Raw genomic sequence first — 17,235 nt, 5'->3', positions numbered from 1 at the left:
AGCAGTTGCAGACCCTTCAAACATCAAAGCTGACTTGTTGCATAGTTGGCCAAGAATGTGTGAAGCACTTTCCATTGTTGTTGTTGCTGCTGCTGCTGCTGCTGTGGCAGCATTCAGGATAATTTTAGCAAACCCATTATGATTTACATTTATAACCTGCTTTTTGACCATCTTGAAAGCACCTAAGAAGGGAGAGAGAAACTGGAAAGCAAGTATGATGTGGGCAATAGCAATAGCACTTAGGAGAGATCTGTGTTCAAATTCCTTTATTGTTGTGATGTCTGGTCACCACTTTTCAGCATAATAAATTTACCTCACAGGTTTCTTGTGAGGATAAAAATGGGAAAGGGGGAGACCACATACACCTAAGAACCTTTTTCTAGAAATATTACTTGAGGGAAAGTTGATATGAGAATGTAGAAAAATAAAAACAGAACATTAATTCTGAATCCTAAAGTAAATTAAATATAATTATTACACAGTAAGGAAATAATTAAATTTTTCAGCTTTGGTAGGCTCAGTGTGCTTGTATAGCTAATGTATGCATATATAGTCATAGCTTCAGCCTCCTAAAAGAGCCAATGAGGTTCTTCTTGCAGGCTTCCCATAGGCCTCTGTGATAACCAGATGCCTGACTAGATAAGTTTTTAATGTTATAACCGTGTTCCTAATGACCGGTCTCCTTTGGAAGCTTGTTTCACTTTATGTTATCCATGTTTTTGTATACGTAACCACTAAACAGTGGTTTCATTTTCAATACGGTCAAGCACTAATGATACTTTAGTGTTTTCCTAGAAATGCTACAAGCGCTCATATTCCAGTAATACAATACTGTGAGGTCAGCCAGTATTTTTAATCCCAATAGTGCAGATGAGGGGGGCCTGAGAGTCTGAGGCCTGTCAGAGGCCACACAGCAAGTTCTGGTTGACCTGAAATTCAAACTGGGATCTCATGCTCTGAATAACCATTGCTAGAAGCAGAGGCTAGAGCACATTGTGAACACAGTGGTGGTTTCAGCAAAATCATCATCATCATCAACAACAACAACAACAACCCACAGCGTGCCACATAAAGTCACTGGTTTATCTTGGTCTATACATGACTCTAAAACTCCAGCTCAAAATACCAGCTGAGTGTTGATCCCTTCATTACTGTGCCAGGATAATGACCAACAGAAAGCACCCTTGCCAAGGTAAACAGCGCCCAAGTCTGCAGCTGTTGCCTGGAGGTTCATTAGGCAGGAATGTGCCACCCGCCAGCTGGATGGGCTCCAGGGCAGCAAGACTGACGGTTAAGGAGGATCAGTCATGGAATGGAACAATGGGCATCATAATGGGTCCAGTTCCTGACCCATCCTGGACCCCCCCCCCCGGGATGGAAGCTGCATGAGCCATCTTTGGCTATGGCAACGGAACAATCTTGACTCTAAAGGAGCAAAAGTGTTTATAGGGAGGGGGTTGCCATGGCTGCAAGCCCCAGAGATGACTGGCCTGGATAGTTCACAGGTCGGTGACCAACCTGGGTGAGTCTATGTAACCCACATCAAAGATGGAGGAGGTGAGGCAATATTAATCAAATGGAGTGATAAACCTCCTGATTAATTAGGAACGGTGGTATCAATCTGGGAGGTTTCTGACAAGGCTCACACCCTAAGGTGCAGCTCACAGCTCAGGAAAGTCTTCAATTCGGTTGGGAAGATGTTATACACTGCCCACCAAGACACTTCGTCAAATAACAAAAAAGAACCCTATTTCCCATACTTTGGGCAAGGCCCAAACATACACACTAGATTGTGATGTGGTAGACCCCGTTGTGAGGGTTTTTTAGGTGTCTTGCTTGTTCACATATAAAGTGGTGCAGGTGGGGAGGGGGTTGAGTCCTACTTTTCTAGAAAAAGAGGTGCTGAAACTCACCATTAACACCTGCCTCATTCTCTTAGAATGGCAATGGCACCCACCTGAGGGGTGTCAGAACTGAATCCCAGCAAGCTCCAGCTGAAAAAAAGCCCCCCACGTGGGAGAGAGGAGCTAAATTTCTCTCTTCCTGCATCTTACCTTTCCACTGCTGGTTGTTTCAGGCACTTTGCTCCCTATTCCACCTCCAATAACTGAAGAAAGGGAGAAAACGCCTGGAACAATTGACTGTGAGGTGCTAAGATGCAAAGATGCAATAGGGGGAAAGGTTTAGTGCACGAATGGCTGGTGCTCAGCCTGCAGGGTGTTTGTTGGACTACGGCTCCCATCATCCCTCCTGACCACTGGCCATAATCCCTTGGTCTGATGGGACATGGAGCCCAACAACATTTAGAGCAGGCTTTCTCAACCTCAGCTCTCCAGTTGTTTTGAGACTACAATTCCCAGCATCCCTGACCACTGGTCCTGCTAGCTAGGAATCTTGGGAGTTGTAGGCCAAAAACATCTGGAGGACCAAGGTTGAAGAAGCCTGACTTAGAGGGCCATTGAATCCTACCCCGGTTCAATGGATTTCTCCTCCAAGCTTTACTGTAAAAACAGCAGCAGCATCAACAGCCTTCATATGTGAATGATGTCCCTTTCATTTGTAATTTTACATACTGAAGTTGACACTGGAGGGGTAAAATTTCCAATTCCCTCTTGAATCTGTCCCCTGAGGCAACTGTTGTATTTTCCTTCCATTAGTTACCATAACACCATTACTTAATGGTATTATGGATGAGAGGGGGAGAATGCTCTGTTGATGGCAATGTGTTTTACTTCACTTACTCCAAATTGCCTCGTGAGGGGTGGGATAATGTTATTTGAATGCTCGTAAGCCTGTCCTGCTGCATATGAGGGAGCTGTTTCTGAGCAGGGCTCTGGACTTCTGCCCCCAAATCCTGCCCTAACAGCACACTTGACAAGCCCCACTAAGGAGAAGTTATTTGCCTTTTTCTAGCATTATGCTCCCAGACAGGCAGTAGTGCCTGCTGAAAAAGCTGAGCTCTGCACACCAGGAGAACTTTTCCTCCACTCCTCTCTTTGCCCCCTTCTCTCCAAGAGCACTAAAGAATTTCAGCGAGTGACTCTCTATGGAAACCCAGACCAAACAAACAGCGCGCTGCCCACCTGCCTGTGTAAGCCCCCCCCCCCAGCCCTTCCCCAGAGGGAGTTTATTGCATTTGTACATCAGTAAGCCACCACTGGCAAAGGGCAAGCCACACGCTAGGCAAAGGCTGCCAAGGAATAAGCAAAGGTCAGGACAAAAATCTGTTCAGGGAAAATACACATATCAGCAGGCCCTTTTGCAGAAGGCTTCCTGTTGATGCACATCAGGTAAATAGATCTGGTGAGAAGGGGTACTCAATTCTAAGCTTTCAGGGTTCATCCTCAAAATTGCTTAACAGTGGCTGTGTACGCATCAAAGTGTTGATGTACACATCAGTCACGCGGATCCGATTTTTCTGCATGAGCTTTTGTGCATGTTCATCTACACATGACTGTTTTCAGTTGAACACTATCTCCATGTTTCCCATCCACCACAGGAGCAAACTCCCAGGGGCCAAGGGGTCTTTGGCCTCCCTACTAAAATAGAGTTGATGGGCATTGCCATTCAAATGGTATGCATGCACTGTGTCTTGTGATCAATTATGCTGGGCATGGCTTACCTGACCCCTCTCCCAATATTTTATTCAAGTTGGTACTCCTGCCATCCACTCTAATAGGTAGTCCTTGATGGGATATATTTGTGCAGATATATTGTGTGAAATAGCAACTGCATAGTTGCCATATAACATCACCAGCCTTATTCTTCATTACCCAAAGTAGCCCTTACTGTCTAGGTTTTTGTATGGCCTGGTATTTGATGGGCAATGGCTATTCCAAACTTCTGGAATGTGTCACACCCAGATGACTTGGGTGGAGATGCAAAGGGACACTTTGTGCAATTTGAATTTAGCCAGGGGAAAACAGCATTGCTAAAAAGTACTTGGCTGGCAAAAACAGTTTCAGGGTACGGCACTGATGCTTCTTTGGGGCTAGCGTTGCCAGCCTCTGTGACTGCTTTCTTATTTATTTTATATACCATTTATATGCCCAAATGCTAGTAAGTGGTTTACAACTATAAACATAATTAAAATGCACAAGAACATTAAAACATCTTGCTTGCATGTTCAGCCTGTGAAGAAATAGATATTGCAGTATGTTGTCCTCTAGTGGAAACTACTGTATCCTTGTCAAAGCTGCCTTAGAACTTCCCATGCCTTGCGGAAGTGAGAAATGTGAAGCAATTGTGTGATATTTTTGGTTATATTTATATAACAATTATAAACTACCAACTTTGAAAAAATATCAAGGTAGTATATAAAATTGTAAAATATAGAATGACCAACACCGAATCAAATTACATTCAGGTCCCGCTTTCTGAATGCTTGCTATGTGAAAATTCACAAGGAATTTGTACCCAAACCTTACCATACATACCACCAATTCAGATATCCAAACAGCTGAATCCCTTACTTGTTTGTGCTTTGCTGGTCAGTGTCAGCCATTTTCAGGCTTAAACCTGGCAGGGAGACCAGACAAATCAGGGAGCAGGAGAGATCAGACAAATCAGCTTTCCCTTTGTCTCTCATTTGATGGTTGGCTGCAGCTGTTTCAGGAAGAAACCACGGAGGGAGTGAGGAGGGATATTGGACAAATCACAAAATAGAAATGTTCCTATAGGAAAGAATGGAAATTGTCAGCTCGTTAAGCAAACACTTGCCTAATGAGCAATTTCCTGGGAATGCATTGTGCTTGGAAAGTGGGACTCTTGTGTCAATAATATGAAACAGAAATGGGCAGATCAGGATTCCTTTGATGATCCTTAGATGTTTCTGATTCACAAACAATTGGTAATAGCAAGCCGTTTTGTCTTCCTCCTTGTGCCTCAATATTATAAAAATGTAAGAATGTATTTCTGAAGCCCCCATTGGATGATTTGTAGTGTCACACCACACCCCTGGATTTGCAAAAAGCCAGGGAGGGATAGAGGAGCAAAAATGAAGGCAGGTTGTACAATACTAGTGGCCATGGCATGGGAGCAGGAAGGGATGGAAACTGAGAGGGGGGAAATGGTGGTTTGGATAAATGGCAGAGGTTTAACTAAAGTGAGAGTGGAGAAACACTGAGCACCTTTAAACAACAGGAGTTTGAATAAAGCAGGAAGAAATGGAGGGGGAAATGGCAATACTAAATGGCAGAGGCTTGAGAAAGAGGTGGCAGTTTAAAACAAGGTTTGAGCAAGAAGGGAGTTGCGAAAGACTCTGTTGTGTTAGTTTTTTGGTGTTAGTTTTTAAGCCTCCATCCCTGCTTTTCTCAATCTTTTGCATTATTTAAGTACAGTGAGATTGTGGGCCCCCAAATTGGTAAGACTGGAAAAAGGGAACTCATAGAAACCTGTAGCTTTAATAAACCTGTAGCTTTAAGAAAATGCCAAGAAAAAGTTTAGAAACTGCTAAAAAAGCTTTTGTTATGCAAGCACCCTTTCCCATGGGAAGAGAAGAAGCTAACATTTTTTTGTCACAGAACATACGCAGCTATATGTGTAGGTTCAACAAAGCACAATCGATTTTGCTATAAAAATGTAACACAATGTTACTATATGGAGGCCATATACATGAGAGCAAAACAGCCGGTGCTTATGCTAAGCTTGCGCAAGCGCGCTAACATGAAATGTATCCAACAACTAGAATGAGGCAATGGGAAAATGATTAGAGAAAATTGAAATGTTTTCTGTAAAAACTTATATCACCCCCAGGCCGTGGAGTCACGGTTGCAGCTTTTGCAGAGTGATCCGACTGTAACCTATTGCTTGGAAAGTAATAAATCAATGGACTCTTTATCTCCTCCCAGCTCCTGAGTATTATTGGCCTCAGACCTAGGAGTTTTTAATAGCCTTTGAGGGCTTGCAACAAGATGAAAGAGCCCTTGAAAGATTGGAAGCCTGTTTTAAATTTCTACCTCTTCTATTCCACAGCTCTCAAATATTCCATAGTACTATGCCATAATCATATATTTCACTCCTGGTATCATGTGTTGTCTTCAGCATCAAGTTCCAGCTTCAGTGTAGTAGTTTAAAACAGATACTTTGTCAACAAGCAAACACCCATATATGTCCAACATCCATCAACTGGACTTAACATTTTCTAACTGAATAAGCTAACTGACAGGATTGCTCTTAATTAAGTTTCTATTCATTCTATTCTAATCATCTTAAAGATGCAGTGATTTATATCAGCATGGGGTGGGATGCCCAAAGGGAGTTGCAGATTATGAGAGGAGGAGGAGGAGGCATGGAAATTGAGGGTGGTCTGTGCGCAAGGGAGACTTGGAAAAAGGAGGAAGAGCTAGGGAAAGGAGGTGAAGGCAATTGCGTGTGTGTGAGCCTGTGTGCATGCGCACAAGTGGGACTGCACAACTCTGGAAGGTGTGGAAATGAGAGATCTCTATGTGCAAGGGAGAGTTGAGGCAAGTAAGGAGGGCTGAGAGAAAAAAATAACGAATGAGGGTGCAAAGCAGGTTGCAAAAAAAGGAGGGAGCAGGATGCATGTGATTGGGTTGAAGATGAAAGCAGGGGCATGAAGGGGTCTGCAGAATAGGAAAGTAGCTTCATAAATAAGTGGAAGAGAAAAGGGTGTTTAGTAGTTGCAATGGGTGGGAGGAGGAAGATGCAGGGTGGTTTTTGTGCGGGGGGGTGCACAAAAGGAAGAAGGGAAGAGGCATGGACATGGAGGTGAAGGGGGAAATGGGTACAAAGTGGGACTGCAGAATTGAAAAGTGGCTTCGGAAATGGGGTTGGGCAAGTGCAAAGCAAGGCAAGCTCTAGGGGTTTGGTGTGGGAGGAATGATGGGAGTTAGTGAGCAGAGTGAGCTGGTGCACAGCCCCTAGTAAGTTATATATTATCTCTCAGGCTTAGTGCTTGTCACCAATCATTATTATTTGGTTTGATATGCTCTGGAATGGGATGTAGGTTGAGGCTGGGGCAGTGACCAGCTGCCTGGCAAGTTATGAAAAGATGGATCTCTAAGGGCACAGTGGCCTTTCTTCTCTGGCCTGATACACTTTGTCTCATCAAAGCTCAGCCACCACCGGGCCTTTGAAGAGCGAGAAGAGACAAGCACTTCTTTCCAGGAACATCTGGGACACATAGACATATGCGTAGCAGCAGCTGGGCAAGCGTAGGTAAAAATAACCTTGTTAAGTGGCTGCTAATCCTGCCCCATGGAACTGCCTGGACTCCAGAGCCCTGACCTTTTGGGGCAGAGAAGAGATGAGAGGGGGTGGGTTGGCCGCCTTCCCTATTTATGCGACTAGACTGAACCAGATGGGAAGTCGCTGCTATAAAAGGCTCCATGAGGATCTCCACGTGGCAGGTCCCAAACAGACAGACAGACAGCAAGTCAGTCAACAAAACACTCTGAAAGGAAGAAGCACAAGTGCCCCAGCGCCATTGTGGCAGGTAAGTGTGTGTCTTATAGGCCTGGCAGGTAGGTAAGCCTAAAGGTTTAGAGTGCTCTTTGCAATTCCTGTAACTGTAATTCAGGTGCAAAACTGACAGGCTAGGAAGTGCATTTGACTTTAACTGTGTAATCAGAAGCATGTTCCACTGAATTCAAGACTCACTCCTATGCATGAGATTGCAACCTAAGTATCTTTCTCTTGCTTTATACCCTGCACCAAGGGAGGAAGACATATAGAGCCACTTGCAGAAAAATGTATTTTTTATAGGCAGTGCTATTTTTCTAGAAAATGAGGTGCCGGAACTCCCTTGTTCTCTTATAATGGCAACAGCATCCACTTGAAAGGTGTTGGAACTGAATTCTGGTGAGTTTCAGCTGAAGGGGGGGGGGGGAAAGCCCTGATTATAGGAATGTTTTTGTGTTGTGTGAAGCTAAAACATCCTTAAGTTATTCCCCACCCCCGCCATCCCAGTCCTCACAGTTTTGTCTAACGTAAGAGGTATTGAGACTGAAACACAGCTGCCTGTTAATCAGACTCTCTGCCCCCTTAGTGTTTCCCCCAGATCCCAAATATGTGAGCATTGGTTGTGGTTGCTCTGTGAACAAAAGCAGTCTGCACACTGTTAGAGGTGCTCCTTTCTTTACACTCCAAGTCAGAACTCCAGCATCCTAAACCTTTTTGCAATCATCCTTCATCTGGCACAGGACTCTGCACTGAGTCTCATTTTGTGACTTGCTCCACCAGAGTTGGGCAGCATCTGGCTGTCCTTCAGAGGCAGCTGATGCAAAGCCCAGTACCTGGGGTGTCTGGTTATGTAAACACTCTGGTGTCATCATTTCTGATTCCGTGCCAAAAAACGGAATCATTGCTCTCACATGGCAATACGTGCTGTTTCGGAATGACCAAGGCGTAGCAGGAGCAAGGAAGTGTGGGGAGGGGAAACGTCATGTTGGGTAACAAATGACCCCACTTTCCATAGGAAGGAAGGGACCATCTGCAGTAGTGAGAAAACATAATTACGGTTGCCTTGCACTGTCTGAACCTATCAAAGTGAATGGGCAATTGTGCAGTCTTTATAGTGTTTCAGGCCTGTGTTGTGCATACTGTGTTGTGCAGTATGGTCCATTTTCATGAGAGTCTGTTTCATGGAAATGGCTATTCCCAGATCTACTGTTTATTTCGGAAGGCACAGGAAAAATGCCTCTCCAATTATTTCTTTCTCATGGGCCTTTTGCCTTCAATGCAGAAGGGTGACCCCTGCCCCAGTTCCTGCTATGCATTTTAGTCACCTGGCACCCACAAAAAAAGTGTACATGCAGGAGGGTACATTGGCAGTTGGTCAGTGGTCTTTTTTGCATTCACCCCAAGTCTCTTCTGTCTCTCCTCCTGAACAGCCATGAAGCTCGTCTCTGGTGATATCGCAAAACGACTTGAAGAGATGGTGTTGTTGACTTCTCAGAACCTGCCCCAGGTGGAGGTGGCTTCGAGTTACACTGTCCTCCGAGAGCTTGGCAGTGGCTCCTATGGGCATGTGTTGATGGCAGTCCACCAACGCCAAGGTTGGTCAGAACCCAAGTCCCCATGCACTGTGCTAAACCGGCGTAGCATGGGGACTCGCTTCCATGGTGCTGGAAATTGTGTCTGCACAGATGCAGATGCCAGAAAGCGCATCTGCGCAGATGCCGAAAAACGCGGGCACGCTCGCTCACGCGCACATGCAATCTGGCCCACGGAGGGATCTCTGCTGGAGTGAACTGGCCCAGGCGAGGTAAACCTTGCCAACCCCTGGTGTAAGATATGTGTGTAAATCAGTCCATGTTATTCTACCTGAAGGAAGGGGCTGAGAAGGTTCTTCTAGATTGTTGGTGAAGTGGCCGTTAGAAAGTGTCAGTTGAATAGATTTCTGGGGTGAGAGTGGAGAGTCCATCTAAAGAGAGCTAACAGGATCCTTTCTGAGGAGAACAGAACTCATCCGTTCCCAGTTCTGGGAAGCTTGCATTCTACTCTGAAGAAATGTAGCTCTGTCTGTCTCCTGAAAAAGAAGAAATACCAACATCTCTTTTTTTGCTATTCTACACAACACAAGGAAATGTACGTGCCGCTTCCATTTTCGGAGAAAATAGGGGATGTTGTTATACCTGCTGAATGGTGAACGTAGTCTCCTATTATTGTTGAATTATTCTCTCCATTATTGTTTCAAGGGTGATTTTCAAGAATTGGGATGGACCCTAACTCTGTAGCTGCAATTATACTCTAATCCTGTACTTGCTTACATCATTGGGATTTATTTCTGGTACTGAGTAGACATATATAGGATTGCTCTGTAGATCCTTCTAAAATCAATGGGAAATGAAGTCATGGTTGATTGTCTGGTTGAAATAAAAAAAATTTTTCCTTCCAGTAGCACCTTAAAGACCAACTAAGTTAGTTCTTGGTATGAGCTTTCGTGTGCATGCACACTTCTTCAGATACACACTGAAGAAGTGTGCATGTATCTGAAGAAGTGTGCATGCACACGAAAGCTCATACCAAGAACTAACTTAGTTGGTCTTTAAGGTGCTACTGGAAGGAAAAAAAATTTTTGTTTTGACTATGGCAGACCAACACGGCTACCTTTCTGTAACTGGTTGAAATAAGTTATACTGGATCTAAAGCAGCATCATTTAAATCAATAGCATGTTGTTGTTTTGCTGAAAAGAACTGTGTTCGCTTTTGTACCACAAGAGCAAAATGTGAGACTAGCTTGTTTGATGTGGAATGTCCTTGGGGGGCACCCAAGCCATTTATATTTTCTCCTCTCTTTCAGGGGCCAAGGGTCTCTTGGCTGCCTCCCAATTGCCACTGTTTGGCACATTTAGGTGGACTGAAGCACTCTGCTGCCCTAGCACAATAAATCCACTTTAAATAAGAAACAGACTTTTTCCCACTATGAAAATGGCAGGGAAGAACATTGGAAAGTGTGGAATAAAAGAACAATTAATGGGAAGGCTGATAAGGACTCCATAAGCAAATCAAGATTAATGCAGAATAATTGCTCATTGTCCTATAACCGCCCTGCAACAAATCAGCACAAATGCTTAATAAGTAAAAATCAGACATAGTCTAACCTCCATTTAAGCTTTGTGTCAGCAAATCAGGATGAATGTTTAATAAATTGGTCATCTGGAGGAACCACTTATCTTCTCTCTTGCAGGAACACCCATGGCACTGAAATTTGTACACAAGAAGGCTACAGAATTGCTAGATTTCGTGAATGAATACTGCATTGCGCTGACTTTGGGGGCCCATCCCTGCATTGCCACTGCCCTTGGGATTGCTTTCCAGACCCCCAAACACTACGTCTTTGCACAGGAGTTGGCTTTGGCCAGTGACCTCTTCTCGCTCATGGTGCCACAGGTAACAAACCCACCAGGCATGGACACAGACCACTTATGTCTTCTGTAGTTGGCAGCTTTCCACCCCATTCCATGCTTTTTGAAAAGTTATGGTGGGGGAGAAAGATGTGAGAGAATGGAGTTTCTTTGCTTGTATGCTCCTTTCCCCCCTACTCCCAAGTCATTTCAAATCATGGAATAGTACCAAGCTGGTTTTCACTGCCAGGACCACCTGTAGTAATAAGATTGCCTATGAGTTGCAGCTGATTACTCTGTTGGTTAAATCTGCATATAGGTCAAAACAATATCTCTGAAGCGGGAAGCAGGCTGTCTTTAGTTTTCAGCAGAAAACATCTTTTAATAAGAGGCATTCCTCCTGCATGAGACGGGACAATGCTTCTTCGAATATGGTACTCACCATATGTAGTTTTTATAAACACTTGTATTTTTTGCATTTTTAAAAAAGTCTTCTGCTTGTTTAATCAAGTGGGCTTTTTAGACAAAGGTACAGTTGAGCTTTCTAACTACTCTTCATGGTTGAGAAATTAGAAACATATTTTAAAAGCTTCCCTGCATGCTGTCTTTTTTATGTGATACCAAACGCAATACTTACAACACATGATCACAGAAACACAAGATACAGCGAGCCTTACAAGTGCATATGCACTATTTTCTTCCTCATCGGCTCCTTTCCAAGTTGCTTTCTGAAAAGCTGCCTGACAGCGAGTGCTTCAAAAGACTAGATAGAGTGCATCCACTCATCTTGACTTAGGCAACTGAGCTGAATGGAAGTTGTTAATGCAAAGGGGATCAATCATGAACCTCCAAAGAAGACCCCAAGCATTGTTGTTGTTTAGTCGTGTCCAACTCTTTGTGACCCCATGGACCAGAGCACGCAAGGCATTCCTGTCTTCCACTGCCTCCCGCAGTTTGGTCAAACTCATGTTGGTAGCTTCGAGAACACTGTCCAACCATCTTGTCCTCTATCGTCCCCTTCTCCTTGTGCCCTCCATCTTTCCCAGCATCAGGGTCTTTTCCAGGGAGTCTTCTTTTCTCATGATGTGGCCAAAGTATTGGAGCCTCAGCTTCAGGATCTGTCCTTCCAGTGGGCACTCAGGGCATATAACTGCCCTAAGACTTATAATCTCACAATATAATCTCTCCCTGCTTGAGCACACTAAAGAATGGGGTTGGGCAATATATCATCCAAAACCAGTTTGAATCCATACTGTGATATTAGTTCCATAATTTTTGACCTGAAAATATATTGTGAATCATAACGTGTTTGTGTGCTATGCAAAAATCATTTCAGACACTGTGATACATCACAATGTTGAAAACCAGGTATCCCTCAGCCCTACTCTTTATCTCTACATACTTTCATCCTTATTTCAGACATTGTGATATATTAGTACGGTATATCACAATATTTAGCTGGTGATATATCATGATGTTGAAAACCAGTTAGCGCCTAGCCCTACCAGAGAACTGAGGAATGGAGCCTGGAGATGTTTCTACCTTCAGGGAATTTGTGTGGCTGCACACGTGACTTTCAGCTCTCCCTTTCTTCCTCCAGGTTGGTGTGCCTGAGCAACGGGTCAAGCGCTGTGCCCTGCAGCTTGCCAGTGCCCTCGAGTACATGGAAACGAAGGGGCTGGTGCACCGTGACGTCAAACCAGAGAATGTGCTGCTGTGTGACCCCGAGTGCCGCCGCATCAAGCTGACCGACTTTGGGCTGAGCTGCCCCCGAGGCCGGGCCATTGAGGCTTTGCCAGAGAGCCTGCCATACACGGCCCCCGAGTTGAGCACGCTGGGCCCCAAAGCTCGTTTGGAGGCCCAGCCCAGCCTTGACACATGGTCCCTGGGAGTGCTGCTCTTCTGCGTGCTAACTGGCTACTTCCCCTGGCTCACAGCTGTACCCGCCGACCGGTACTACCGCAGCTTTGTCTGCTGGCATCGCAGCCCCCGCTTTTCCCCACGTCCACCCCATTGGGGGCGTTTTACTCCCCAGGCATTGGAGATGCTGCAGGGACTGTTGATGCCCAACGCAGCTCAGCGTAGCCCAGCCAAGGAGGTGATGAATTATATCAAAGTGCCTTGGTTGCTCCCAGAGGCCCAGAACTGTGTTCAGCCTAGCAGAGATCTTCTTGGTACCAGCCGGCGCTGCTAATAATCTAGGCCATATGTGTGAAGCAGGGAGGGGTGGCACCAATCCCAAACCTAGCCTTAGCCATTGAGGGACCAAAGACACCATGCACGTCACGAAACCAAAACACCTCATTGTTCCTGAGGGCAAAGAGAAAGCACAGTCAAGCTAGGGAAACAGGGGAGAAAAGACTGTTATCCTCAGAAAACAGAGCAAGCTGCCAGCAGGGCAGGGCAGGAAAAACTTTAGGGAATCATTCCTCTCCCACATATGTGATTTTCATCTTAGGAGGGTCGCTCTCCAGTCCCGATTCTGGATCAGAGATTCAAAAGACTTGATTTCAGTCCCTCCTGGGTCAATAACTGGCCACTTCATTGAATGGAAAGGAACCAAATAGACTTACATCTAAAAGGCAACAAAACCTTGGTGTCTGTCACTCACCCTGAATTAGACGAAATGGGGGTGGACTAAAATTATGTGTGACTAGATTGGGAATGAGGGGCCAGCAACAATGGTCAGATTTACAAGACTTCTGTATGGTTGTTAATCATGGTGACCACAAAGTCTGCTGATGTGACAGTGGACATTGCTGAGCAGTTAACGCTGCTCTTTGTGCTCTTTCCAGCCACCATGGATGGACTGTCTCTTGACAAGTCATATCCAATGGAGAGAGAGAGAGTGATGCAGAAGAGATGTAAGGAGCAATTTGATCTTTGACTGGCAGAGTCACCAAGGAGACGATTTGGAGGTCTACAATTGATGTTGCTGTGGGTCTAGCAATGTTTTGCTGGAAAGCCGCCCAGAGCGGCTGGGGCAACCCAGTCAGATGGGTGGCATATAATTAAGAGCATTAGTAGTAGTAGTAGTAGTAGTAGTAGTAGTAGTAGTAGTATTGCCTGCCTATATGCTTGTTTATATGCTGCTGTAATACCCATTCAACTTGTACATTTGTAAATAAAGAGATTATATTATGAAAATAGTCGGTGCTCTCATTTTGCAAAGAAACACATCTTGTAATGCAACCTGCAATGGTGACCTCCAGCTGCTTTGGACTACAAGTTCCAAGAGTCTCAGCCAGCTAGGGCGGATGGGAGTTGTAGTCCAAAACACCTGATGGGCACCAGGCTGGGAAAAGCTGCTGTAATAGTTGACTCTGACTTCCCACTGCTTGGGAACTGGGGAGTGCAGAATTAGAGTTAGAACTGACAGCCAAAGATATGATGGGTACATTTGAATCAATACACGCCATTGATAGGTGTGCCCCCCAGCCTGGGCAACTGGCTTCTGCATTGCTTCAGGACAGACATTTCCTAAGGCAGTCTTAATGATACCCATGCTCACCAATACCAATCGCCAGGCAGGACAAGCCCTTGCCAACATAACTGCTCTTCTGAGAGCGGGCTTATGGGGGATGTACTCTTGCTCTGCACCCCAAAGGATTCCTGGCTTCTTGAGCCATGTGTCGCATGAGGCTCCATAGGCTTCGAAACACGAATATCCAAAAGCAGCTGTAACCGGAAACGATTAACAAGCGGCCAATTTGGCTTGGCCCCTGCGTCCTCTCACGCACCTGCTAAATATAACCCACAGCTGACGACAGGCACAGTGGGTGGGTGGGAGAAAAATACTTTCACCCCACCCTATGCTTCCTCTTTGCTGATTCTCTAAAGGAGAGAGAGCTCACATTTGGGGTCACAAGGCTTTGAGGAAGATTGCACAGCCCTTTCAAACAATCGCACTTTACAAATATATTTTGGTTTTTTGTATATAATTTTTGTTAAATTTTCTGTTTTACAATTTAAAATACTTATTTTTACATCCTTAAGATATCAATGACTTCCCTTCTCTTTCCATGGTTCATTTTACATATCATAAATCATATCACAAATCATATTACATATCACAAATCCTAAAACTATACCATTCAGTATTCCATTATTGCATCCATCAAAGCTTATTTACACTTTTGAATTTATCTTAATGCTGCCAGCGTTTTCAGCTGTACACAATTGTTTCCCATATATTCAATAAACCTTTTCCAATCTTCTCTAAACATATGTTCTTCTTGTTTTCATATTCTATATGTTAAGTCTGCAAGCTGTGCATATTCTGTCAATTAAATTGCCATTCTTCTTTGGTTGGTGCCTCACTTTACAAATAAGTGTATTTTTCTATGTATAAGACGATATTTTTTCCTTCGAAATAATAGGCAAAAATTGTGGGTTGTCTTATACACGGATAGCAGTGGGGGGACGGGCGAGTGGTGCCAGCAGCCAGCAGGAGATTGGCAGCAACAATTGGGTGTGTGATTGGTTGCTGTGGCAAGGCCTGCTGACGATTGGCTGCTGCTGCTGCGGCAATAGGGTGGATATTTGCAGCAGTGGCGAGGCGAGCGTGCAATTGGCTGTTGTTGCTTTGTGTGTGCAGGTGGGCTTTTGGCGGTTGTCTTATATATGGGGGTGTGTTATACACAGAAAAATACGGTACATTTTGGATGCTAATATCCCACAAGAACTGTTTTTAAAAAAAAGGTATATGTTAATATAAAATATATATATTCATTTGCTGAATTTAACTGGCTACTTTTGCAATTAATCAAACACTTGTAAAAACAGGCCAATATTTTGATTAATCCACATAAATACAGGTGGTACCCATTCACACCCTTGTACACACGCACTCTACATGTGGCTGCAACAGCAGTCAACAGCTGATTTTGTATCAGCATATATTTAAATGAATTGAGTGATGTGCAAATAAATATCTCAGGGTGGGGAAAGTGATGACTTTCTCTCTGCCCCATATCCATGGGCCGTCCATTGCCAGTGTCACTGTGTCTCCTTCAGCTGCTCTAAAATATATTATTTGCAAACTGGGGCTGGCAGACACTGGAGAGAAGAGTGACATGAGGGAGTCATAAAACTGTCAGCCCCAGGAGTGAATTACTGGAACTGGCAGGGCAGGGAGAGTTATGTTCAAAACATAGTAAACTAAGTAAAGCTGAGTAAAGCCGCTGGCTGGTTTTAAATGTACCCAGATAATTTTTGTTCTGCAACCAGGGTGATGGAGGTGTCCCCGCCCTTGGCTCACACCAAACTCAGCTTCAGTTTAAAATGTACAGCTTTAGAGAAAGTGTCAGATCAGTGGGATCATAGGTCTTCATTTAGGACTTATCTACACTTATTTTTTGCCCCACTCTTTCCAGGCAAAGGTCCACGCTTAAAAGCTCAAGTCCAAGTGTCTGTCCCTCCCTCCCCTCCCCAAGCTTTTCCTGCTGAAAGCTACTCTTTAGTTCTCAACTGGAGCAAATGTCAATTTGGGCTTTCCGCAGATTGCTATTTGATCCAACTGAGCTTTAAAAAGGAGGTTTTTCATAGGGAAGGTTGCAGTGCAAAAAAGGAAGAGGGCACTCGGACATGGAGATTTAAAATGTGCTGGAACAAGTGAAGGAAATGTAAGTGTGGATAAGCCCTTAGCGGGGCAGGATTTACAAGTGTCCCAACCTAGCAGGATTGGAACAGTTGCATCACCACAATTTTTTATTTTGTTTGTTTAAGGTTATTATTTTTAAGAGAAAGACAGAACAAATAGCTAAGGCCTCCTGGCCTGTTAAGTGCTGTGGTGGGGGGGGGATTTCAGTTTTTCTTACAACTGAATATCAACCTATTACCAAAATCTAAACAACCGTAGTTGCGTATTTCTATCATACTGATATGTGTTATGGGCCAGGAGTCAGCTTCGCCTGCTGAACAAGCAGCCTGAAGGGGGAGAAGGCCGAGGGACTCCACCTGTAGCTGATCAGCCTTCAAGGGCACAGGGGAGAAGGTGCTGATGAGAACCAGCAGGCTTCAGCCTTCTTAAGCAGAGCTTCCAGCAACAGTCAGAAGCTGTTAACAATGCTTGTAGTTCCTGGTCCTACCTTGCTGCTTCCTGCTTGTCTTGATCCTTGACTCCCTGATCATCAGATTTCCTAACCCCTGGACCATCTGACCACATGGATTGTTGTTTGCCTGTACCTTACTTTGGATGCTGACTCTACCCCCAGGCAAGTATGTGTCAGAGACAATACTGATTGGCTGGCCTCCGACTCCACTAAGTTTTGCTCAGCAATGAGACTATGACAATACACCACTTCTTGGATGCCCTCAATGCACCTGATGAGAAAGAAAATAAAACAATAATAAATAAAATGTGAAAATCAATAAAAACAGCCACAGTTACGTAAGTTATTCTGCAGCAGCATAAAACAAATAATTC

The 17,235-nt window shown here is 44.5% G+C and overlaps 1 protein-coding gene and 1 long non-coding RNA gene across 4 annotated transcripts; one reads left to right on the top strand and one right to left on the bottom strand.

Annotated features, from left to right (window-relative positions):
• The first annotated feature begins 1,475 nt into the window (after positions 1-1,475).
• LOC128401045 (serine/threonine-protein kinase SBK2-like) lies at positions 1,476-13,158 on the top strand. 3 transcript variants are annotated; one of them, XM_053363922.1, is made up of 5 exons: positions 1,476-1,557; positions 5,755-7,456; positions 8,853-9,017; positions 10,652-10,854; positions 12,409-13,158. In XM_053363922.1, the coding sequence occupies exons 3-5, from the start codon at positions 8,855-8,857 to the stop codon at positions 13,000-13,002; spliced, it is 960 nt and encodes a 319-aa protein (XP_053219897.1). In that variant the 5' UTR covers positions 1,476-1,557; positions 5,755-7,456; positions 8,853-8,854; the 3' UTR covers positions 13,003-13,158. The 3 variants fall into 3 exon arrangements, with proteins under 3 accessions (XP_053219897.1, XP_053219899.1, XP_053219898.1); XM_053363924.1 differs by lacking the exons at positions 1,476-1,557; positions 5,755-7,456; positions 8,853-9,017 and adding an exon at positions 9,390-9,549; XM_053363923.1 differs by lacking the exons at positions 1,476-1,557; positions 5,755-7,456; positions 8,853-9,017 and adding an exon at positions 9,531-9,606.
• On the bottom strand, positions 8,615-16,990 carry LOC128401058 (uncharacterized). The gene is made up of 2 exons (XR_008327419.1): positions 16,898-16,990; positions 8,615-9,490 (listed from the first exon to the last, which is right to left on the bottom strand). It is a non-coding gene; the product is annotated as an uncharacterized LOC128401058 (long non-coding RNA).
• Between the last annotated feature and the right edge of the window lie 245 nt (positions 16,991-17,235).

This window comes from Podarcis raffonei, chromosome 13 (genome assembly GCF_027172205.1).
Source record: "Podarcis raffonei isolate rPodRaf1 chromosome 13, rPodRaf1.pri, whole genome shotgun sequence".
NCBI classification, from domain to species: Eukaryota; Metazoa; Chordata; class Lepidosauria; order Squamata; family Lacertidae; genus Podarcis; species Podarcis raffonei.
The sequence above is the reverse complement of the archived record's forward strand: the minus strand, read 5'-3'. Positions and strand labels throughout refer to the sequence as shown.